Below are 9,387 nucleotides of genomic sequence, written 5' to 3'. Positions count from 1 at the left end.
ATCCACATTTCACAATTAAAATATATCACAATTAAAATTTATCAAAATTAAAATTTATCACAATTAAAATTTAACTATCACACAATGCAAATAAAACGATTGATATCAAAGGATATTTCCACTTCAATGCGTTTTTTTTATTCACAAACAATATTTGAAATTAATGAGCTTTAAAAATCTGATTGTAACAGAATCCACAAAGTCCAAACACACAAAGTCCAAACACACAAAGTCCAAACACACAAAGTCCACTTTTTTCCAAAAGTGGAAAAAAATCGCACACACAAATCCACCGTAAACAATTAACAATTCGTCACAAAAAAAAACTTTGAAAAACACATGTATTTTGTTGTTGTAGTCGCTAAATTTACGCCAACGCATTTTTACCTGTGTTTCCGTTAACGTACATGCGAAAAAATAACGTTGTGCTCTTCTGCACGTCTTCACCTTTCCAACGGTATAAATTTTATCCATATATGTCAACGGCAACACAGTTAAAACGGGGTAACAAACTTTTATGTTAGCGTAATTATATATAGATATATATAATAAAATATAATCTGACATAGTTACAAAAGGTTGAATTAAATATAATTTTTTTTTAAAAAAATAATATAATAGGATTGTATTAACATTATGCATGAAAGTATATTTTTAAATTTCGTACAATTTTTCATAACTTATAATCTATGTTCACTCCTGAACATCCTGCCGGCGGGTAGAAATTGCAATAGCTAGTAGTTGTCTTCGTCTTATTGTTGCTCGAACTAGGTAGATTATTATTGCTATTATCACTATTGAAGTTAACCCAAGTGCTGCGTGCCCAGATACGTGATGAAAATGCAAATCTTTTAGCTTCACTGCGTTATATCGTTTAGTTGTTTATTTATTTGATTAATTTCTTCTTTGTTATTTATTTTCCAATGGTGCCAGGGTTTTATATTACTATTATTTATTATAATTGCATCTTTAGTAACTGGCTTGATTACTTCTACTATCGTGGAGCTTTGCAGATTACTAGAGGATGTTAATGTTGTTTCTCTTATACGTGCCATACATCCTTCTGTTAGTGATAGAATGCCTTGACCTGATAGAGTTATTATTTCTTCCATTGAATTTGAGCATCTAATGTGGGCAGATTCTTGTCTAAAAGTTTTGAATATCCAACTATTCTGTCGGTATAATTTGACCCAAATGGAAGAATTATTTACTTCTTCGTAGTGACAATTATTTTGATTAGTTGGTTTTAGTGGTGATATTTCACAAGAATTATCGTTTGCATCCTTCCACAGAAAATTACCTTCACAAGTAAATTGTTGTTCTTCTATCTTGTTACATTGACTCCATGTCAGAGGATCCATCAATTGATATGCATTTATTTCGAGATTATATAGTAAAAATGATGACATAACTTTCGGAATTATATATTTTACACCTTGATTGATTGATATAGGTATTATTTTATATATACTAGATGATTGCTTGCTGAAAAGTGGAATTTTTGCGTTAATTACTGATTTGTTTCCAATAAATAGCCCTTTTGCTTTTAATAACTTGTATATGGATTCTAACTCCGTTCCAGTTTTTTTACCAGGTAGCATTTGATTTTCGGGAATTATATCTCTTATTTTTATTATTTCGCGATGTAACTGTGATGGTTTTATAAGTGCTGGATTTAATTTTCCATGGTTAACGTCCATTAAGAGTTCCATTACTTCAGATTGAATTTGAGAACATTCTTCTATCATATTTGATAACTGTCTTGCTACCATAAAAAAATTTATTGATTCCTTATAAACAAGATAAGTTTCATTCAAAGCAGTGTTTATGGATTCAACTCTTTTATGAATTTCATTGTATTGTTGCTGAATTTCTTCAGATGTGCGTTTTAATATATTTACTGTTGTTTCTACTACCGATGTTTGTCTTTCAGTCATCTTTTTTAAATTATGTTGATTTTCTAGAAGATTATTCATATCTTCTTCTAAAGCTTTTCGGTCATCTTCATCCATCATTCCGAATAGGAGGTGATAAAATGAACCAACGAATGCCAACGGCGCTCTTTTTCTCCTCTCTCGTACATACCATATAAATAACTTATTACCATCGTTTATATCTGATAATTTTTTCAGCATTGTATTTAATATATTCTTACATTGGTCAGCAAAATTTAGTAATTTGGGACATATATTATTAGCTTTGCTAAGAATATCCTCTGCGTTTTTAGCCATATCAAAGTATGGTTGCATATCATAATATATTATTAGATTCCAAGATGATGTTTCTGAAGTGACTTCTCCAATCATGTCCAAATATAACGTTGTTTTATTATTTAGTTCATGTACTGACGCAACTGATGATTTTACCACTGCTTTTACTGTTGGTAAAACACATAACATTAAAAAATACAAGGTGGTCCATGCTAGCTTTTTGGTTCTTAATTTTACGTTTGATTTTATGTTTAAGTTGCAATAAGCTTCGTCTGTTTTCGCCTGGTTCTTATCATAGATTGTGTCAGAATCCATCAAGCAGCAAGTTTGTGAATTGGTCTTTTTAATTTTCCATTTTTAGTTTTAAGCTCTACTACTCTTACTTTTCCATCCTTACCTTTAAATACTTCTGTAATTTTTCCTAATGGCCATCTAGTAGGCGCGGTATTTTCGTCTTTAATAAATACTACTTGCCCCTCTGCTAAGTTCGGTTTTTCTCTAAACCATTTGTTTCGTTTTTGTAGAGACGTGACATATTCATTTTTCCATTTTTTCCAAAAATCTGTTTTAATTTTTTGTACAAGTTTCCAACGGTCTATTAAACTTATATTATTTTTGACTTCAGTTTCTGGTTCGTCTAATATTGGACGACCTATTAAGAAATGTCCAGGTGTAAGAACATCAATACTGTCTATATCGCTACTTGTATAGCAAAGTGGTCGTGAATTGAGTACTGCTTCAATTTGATTTAGAAGTGTAGTCATCTCTTCAAATGTTAGTTTTGTTTCACCTATTACGCGCTTCAAATGATATTTTACGGATTTTACAGCAGCTTCCCATATACCGCCAAAATACGGACTTGCCGGAGGAATAAAATGCCATTCAATTTTTTCTGCTGCAAGAATTGGTACCATCGATGTATTATTTTTGATCGCATTTCCAAACTCTTTATCTAATTTTTTTAATGCGCCAATAAAATTAGTGCCATTATCTGAATATAAATGTGCACTCTTCCCACGCCTTGAAAAGAACCTTTTTAATGCAGCTATAAATGCTTCTGATGATAAGTCGCTTACTGCCTCTAAATGAATTGCTTTTGTGCACATGCATACAAATACTGCGATGTAACCTTTGAATGATTTTTGGCCGCGACCTTTAGAATACCTCATGTATATGGGTCCTGCGTAATCAATACCTGTGTGTTCGAATGGGTGAGATATGTTTATTCTGTAACTAGGTATATACCCCATTATTTGTTTAGCAAAATTTTGATTGAATCGAATGCATCTTATACACTTGTGGCATATCTTTTTTATAGTTTTCCTCATCCCTAATATCCAAAATCGTCGTTTTATATGTGCTTTCATCGATGATTGCCCACCATGTAGTGTTGATTGATGTGGTTGATATATTACTAATTCTGAATATCGATCTTTAGCTAGAATCACTGGATGTATTTGATTATATGTAATGTTCGCGTTTTGTAGTCTTCCTCCTACTCTTAATATTCCATTTTTATCTATAAATGGTCGTAATTGAATAGCAAATTCATATTTATTTCCTTCCCTTGTTTAATGCTTGATATTTCTGAAGAAAAATGTGTAAGTTAGTGCTGACGAATTATTTTATTTCTTGCTTTATCTAGTTCTTCCTTTGATAAATGATTTGAATTTTTTGATTTATTTTTCAAACAGTTAATAAATCGTAAAACATATGCCACGGTTCTTTCTAGTTTTGATAATTTTGATATTTTTTCTATCAAATCGCTCAAAAAATTATTATCTGAAATTAAAGTCGTGATAACTGTTGACATTCCATTTAATTTTTCATCATTTGGCCATTCTTCCTTTGGTTTTACTAACCATGCAGGCCCATGCCACCATAGCATGTAATCTTTTAATTTGTTTGCACAGATGCCTCTAGATGCTACATCAGCTGGATTATCTTTTGATCTTATATGACGCCATTCAGTTTCTGGAATTAAATTTTTAATTTCTGTTGCACGAGTTCTTACAAACTTCTCTTTGTTTTTTGGTTCTTTTAGCCACCATAACGTGATTGCAGAATCGCTCCAACAATAAGTTTTTGGATTTGTATTTAAAATTTTAATTATTTTACTCATTAGTTTTGCTAATAAGTGAGCTCCACATAGTTCTAGCTTGGGAATAGTCTTCTTGTTTTTTATTGGTGCTACTTTGCTCTTTGCAGTCAATAGGTTTATATGTAAACCGATTTTGATGTATATTACCGCTGCATAAGCGGCTTCAGATGCATCCGAGAATCCATGTAACTCCCAATTATCTGAACTCGAGACTCCCATCCATCTTGGAATTCGAATTTGCTCCACTGTTTGCATATTTTTATTATATTCTTTGAATTCATTATGAATTTGCTCATTTAAGTTTTCATCCCAATCATATTTTAATTGCCAAAGTTTTTGAATAAATAATTTTGCGATAATTGTTATTGGTGTTAACCAACCTAATGGGTCAAACATTTTTGCGTATATTGACAATACCATTCTTTTAGTTATTTTCTCATTTGATAATATATTTATTGTGAATTGGAATTCATCCTTTTTTGGATTCCATTTCAATCCTAGTGTTTTTATTGAATTATCTTCCTCTATGCACAGTATTTTATTTTCGGCATCAATGGGAAGATTTTTCAAGATTGATTGATTATTGGACATCCATTTCCGCAATTTAAATCCAGCGCTGCTTAAACATTTGAAAATTGTATTGATTTTATTTCTACAATCTAATTTTGTATCAGCGCCAGTCAATAAGTCATCCATATAAAAATCATCTTTAATTGTATTTTTAACAAGAATGTCTCCATTATAGTCTTCAGCAATTTGTTGTAATGTGCGAACTGCTAAAAATGGGGCCGAAGCAGTTCCATAAGTAACTGTGGTTAATTTAAATTCCGCAATTCTGTCTGTTGGATTTTCTCTCCAAAGTATACGTTGATAATCTTGATGCTCTTCTGCAATTTTTATTTGTCTATACATTTTTTCCACATCTGCTGTCACCACGAATTTCCATAACCTCCATTTTATTATTATGTCAAATATGTCTTTTTATAATCGCGGTCCGGTCATCATGATATTATTAAGACTATTTCCATTTGTTATTTTAGCGGACGCATCAAAAACTGCACGTAGTTTCGTTGTTGAACTTGCTTCTCTGATTACAGCCTGATGAGGCATATAGTACAACCCTTCATTTTCATTTTCTGCTTTGACCATATGACCTTAACGTTCGTATTCTCGCATAAACTCTATGTATTCTGACTTAATTTCTTTCTTCATTTTCTTCTCTAGGTTGATTAGTCTTGCTACTGCTTGTTTTCTAGAATTCCCTAAAGACAATTCTTCTTTAAATGGGATTTGCACCATGAATCTACCGTCTGTATCTCTTGTTGTAGTTGTTTTATATAGTTCTTGACATTTTTCATCTTCTTGTAAGTTTGTGTTGTTTTCATCGTCTATTTCCCAAAATCGCTCTAAATTTAAATCTGATATTGCTTGATTTTTTATTGTATTTGTTGGTAATTGACCAGATATTATCCACCCAAATATAGTTTCTTGTCCGACTACATCGTTATATTTTTTAATACCTTCTTTTATTATTTTTGGATAAAGATCGCTTTCTATTATTAAATCAATACGATCGCTTTTATTAAATTCAGGATCTGCCAACTTATAAGTATCCCAAACAGCGTCTTCAACTTCTATTGGTTCTTCTGGCAATAATTTTATTAGATGGGATATCACCAAAAATTCTCCTTTAACTTTATTTTTATTATTGAATCTCGATGATATTTCCATAAATACTTTTGAATTCGATGTAGTCATGTTTACATTAGATAGTCCTGATAGTTTGGTTTTATATCTAATTTTCTTTAACAATAATGAATGAGCTATTTTTTCTGATACCATAGATACTTGTGAGCCTTGATCAATCAAAGCTCTCAATTCATGATTATCTCCATTTGAAGATTTCGTGCTGATTAATACAGTTGGGAGTAGAGTTATTTTCTTCTTGTCTTTTTTTTTTATTGTGGAGCAGGTTTTCTCGTCTTTATTAGTTTTCGTGTTGACTCTAACATTTTTTTGATTGTAATCCATGTGTAAAAGAGAATTATGAGCTTTATTACATTTTTTGCATCTGAACATAGAGTAGCATTTACTGCGATTATTATGACTTAAACATGTTTCACATAGTTGTTTATTACGTACTATCGTTGTTCGCTGACTAACTGACATGTTCAAGAATTTGCTGCAATTATACATTCGATGTCCTATTTGATTACAACATTGGCATCGCATGGAAGTTTTGAGTTTTTGAAACGTATGTTGGAGTAATTGAATCTATTCTTGTGGCTTTCAACCTATTTTGAGCTTCAAGAGTTTGGAATTGTTGTTCTAAAAATTCAAATACATCTTTTAACATCTGTATCTGCCTTGGTTTTTTAACGTGCTGTTCGTATAATTGTATACCTTCTTTATCTAATTTTCTCAAAATAATGTGCGCAAATAATTTGTCACAATTAGATTTAATATCATTATCTGAGTTAAATTCAATCATCTGAATGCATTGTTTAGCTGTATCATGTGAAGTTTTTAAGCTTGTAACTGATGATGAGTTAATTGTTTTCATATCAAGTAACTTATCGAACTGTTGTGAGAAATTCAACCGTTTGTTCTCATATCTTGTTTTCAGTGTATACCAAGCAGTATCGTAGTATGACCCATTTAATAGGTGGCTTATTGCCATACGTGCTTCTCCTTTTACATGGGATCTTAAGTAGTCTAATTTCATTGAAGATGATAACATATGATTATAGTGTACTTAATCTGTGAATAGATCTACAAAATTTTGCCATTCTTCAAATTTACCGTAGAAATCAGGTAATCTTGTAGGAGGTGTTTCAATTTGTCTTTGCACAGTGGGTTGAATTATTTGCTTATTGGATTCATCAGTAGCTTTAATATTTAATATTATTTCAATTTCGCTTTTAAGTGTTTTTAGTTTATATATTTTTTGTAAATGAATAGTTTGCTCGTCATTTAATTTTTCTAATATAAGTTGTAGATCTTCGTAGTATTTTTCTATTGTTTGTATTAATAAATTTCGTGCATAAGTATCAGGAGTATTATGTAACATACGATGAACCGTTCCTTCTAATTTTTTGATTAAATGTACCGGCATCTCCCAATTTTCGTCAGTTTTTTTTATTATAATTTCTGATTTGTTTGTTACTAATATTTCTTCTGCATCTTCTGATTTGTCTTTCTTTTTGGTCTCTGTTACTAATATTTCTTCTACATCTTCTGATTTGTGTTCTTCACTTTCCATATTTAATAAATTTTTTACTCCAATATATTTTTCTCTCGTTTCGTTATATAATGCGTCATTAAAATATGGTATATCTTCTATTCCCAACTTATTTAATTTCTTATCGTTCTCAGAAAAATTTTTTCAATCTTCTTCTAATACTTCTAAAGCTTCAGTTTTACGATTCCTAGTTTTTATTTGTTTAGCTTGTTGTATGAACTTTTCTAACTTTTCTATTAGCTTATATTGAGCTGTTAGTAAGTCTGTTTGAATTGCTGTTATTAGTCTCATTTCAAAAATAAATATTATAATTTTTAGAAATATTTTTTATTTGTCTTTATTATTTTTAAGTTTTTTTTATTTTTTCTTGAATTAATAACCTGTCTTCTTTATTTGTTTGAAGATGTAATTGCTGATACAGAAGTGCGAACTTTTTTCTCCTTTGGAATTCCTTCTCTGCCCGTTTTCTTTTCTTCTTAGCTGGAGGTTTTGGACTTGGTAGTCTTATTGGTTTTTCCCTCTTTCTATACTCCTCTATGGTAAGCCGTTTCGGACCTTGGTTTTTAATTACACTTGGCGTGTATTTCGGATAGAAATGATGGCGTGCTGGATTTGGATCATATTCTTCGATCTTTCTCAATTTTTCTTCTTGGTTCATCTAAAACATGAGAAAAATGTATATAAATTTCCTATTTATCCGACAAAAAGAAGAAACGTCCTAATTTCTGGCCTGGAAGATTTTCCTAAGTACCTTTTTTTCCTAAAGGCTGTTAGGTTCAGCCAATGTTATTGGGCGTTCTTTTCGAACAGCCAAGGCGTTATATCTTTAAAATCTTAGCTATTTAGCTAAAATAATAAATCCTTTCTTATTATAATCTTCCTTAATGAAAGTTATAACAAAAAAATTGTTTAGTCTTAATTGACCTTTTTTTTGTTTAGGCTAGCTTAGAACTAGGCTCTAAATTTATTTTATTATTTGTTCTTATTGAACTTGTAATTTAGAGTTTGTAAGGCTCTAAATTTATTTTATTATTTGTTCTTATTGAACTTGTAATTTAGAGTTTGTAAGGCTCTAAATTTATTTTATTATTAGTTAAGTGTCTTACCGCTGGTGGGGGATCACTTTAACTAATTTAATATATTTTTCTTTCTTTTTAGGAAAGGTTTAATATTTTCTTACAAGTGTCTTACCGCTGGTGGGGGATCACTTGAAGAATTTTATTGTATATTTAGCCAATTTCCTTGACTTCGAAGGACCAAAATGTCAAATAAAAGGCTTGAGTATTCGTTTGATACTGATTTATTTCTTAAAATACTACGGTTTATATACACAATTTTTGTCTTAGAAATTAAGGGTGAAATAATCTTACTCAGCATGTGTTCAATGTTATCATTAACAATATTGCATTTGTTTTTAGTGGACTGTATTTTCTGGTTCTTACAATTTACATTAGTGATAAAAAAAGATTTTAGTGCTACACATGCTCATATGCTATTTTGGTATTATTTGTTTAGAATTAATTAAATCTATCTATATTTATCTTTACAATCCCATGCAGAGACGCCTTGATGGCATTTGTTACAATAATGATAAATATAAATTTGTTATTTAAGTTTTATGTAAGCAATGTGGAGAACCTATTATTTACTTAGGTTCAATTATCAATATGATTACAGTTGTTGGATTGCTTATTTTTACTTTTGTTGTTCTGGAAAAGTATTTTATGATTTTATTTCTCTTTATTCAAATAACAGATAAAGCATGTTCATTATTGAACATTCTGCCAGAACTCTTAAATGCAGAGTCATGTAAAGATCGAATTAAATAAAATATA

General features: G+C 30.4%; 3 protein-coding genes across 3 annotated transcripts; all 3 read right to left on the bottom strand.

Annotated features, from left to right (window-relative positions):
- Positions 1-2,524: 2,524 nt before the first annotated feature.
- LOC119664076 lies at positions 2,525-3,379 on the bottom strand. Its single transcript, XM_038073636.1, has one exon. It carries the CDS (start codon positions 3,377-3,379, stop codon positions 2,525-2,527), a length of 855 nt encoding a protein of 284 aa, XP_037929564.1.
- Positions 3,380-3,467: 88 nt separating this feature from the next.
- On the bottom strand, positions 3,468-5,223 carry LOC119664075. Its single transcript, XM_038073633.1, has 3 exons — positions 4,692-5,223; positions 4,073-4,556; positions 3,468-3,624 (listed from the first exon to the last, which is right to left on the bottom strand). Exons 1-3 carry the CDS (start codon positions 5,221-5,223, stop codon positions 3,468-3,470), a joined length of 1,173 nt encoding a protein of 390 aa, XP_037929561.1.
- A 243-nt stretch (positions 5,224-5,466) lies between these two features.
- On the bottom strand, positions 5,467-6,480 carry LOC119664074. Its single transcript, XM_038073632.1, has 2 exons — positions 6,405-6,480; positions 5,467-6,005 (listed from the first exon to the last, which is right to left on the bottom strand). The coding sequence occupies exons 1-2, from the start codon at positions 6,478-6,480 to the stop codon at positions 5,467-5,469; spliced, it is 615 nt and encodes a 204-aa protein (XP_037929560.1).
- Positions 6,481-9,387: the final 2,907 nt, after the last annotated feature.

The sequence above is a fragment of the Teleopsis dalmanni genome, unplaced genomic scaffold (genome assembly GCF_002237135.1).
Source record: "Teleopsis dalmanni isolate 2A unplaced genomic scaffold, ASM223713v2 unscaffolded_contig_1371, whole genome shotgun sequence".
Lineage (NCBI taxonomy): Eukaryota > Metazoa > Arthropoda > Insecta > Diptera > Diopsidae > Teleopsis > Teleopsis dalmanni.
Note: the sequence above shows the minus strand (reverse complement) of the source record. Positions and strands in the feature narration are given on the sequence as shown.

Coding starts and splice junctions, on each gene's coding strand:
- LOC119664076 (XM_038073636.1), bottom strand. CDS start 3,379: ATGAGGTATTCTAAAGGTCGCGGCCAAAAATCATTCAAAGGTTACATC.
- LOC119664075 (XM_038073633.1), bottom strand. CDS start 5,223: ATGTATAGACAAATAAAAATTGCAGAAGAGCATCAAGATTATCAACGT. Junction 4,557..4,691: donor AAAAATGTTTGACCCATTAG/GTTGGTTAACAC, acceptor ATATGCAAACAG/TGGAGCAAATTCGAATTCCA. Junction 3,625..4,072: donor TGGTGGCATGGGCCTGCATG/GTTAGTAAAACC, acceptor ATTCAGAATTAG/TAATATATCAACCACATCAA.
- LOC119664074 (XM_038073632.1), bottom strand. CDS start 6,480: ATGTCAGTTAGTCAGCGAACAACGATAGTACGTAATAAACAACTATGT. Junction 6,006..6,404: donor TTTAAGTCATAATAATCGCA/GTAAATGCTACT, acceptor ATAAAAATAAAG/TTAAAGGAGAATTTTTGGTG.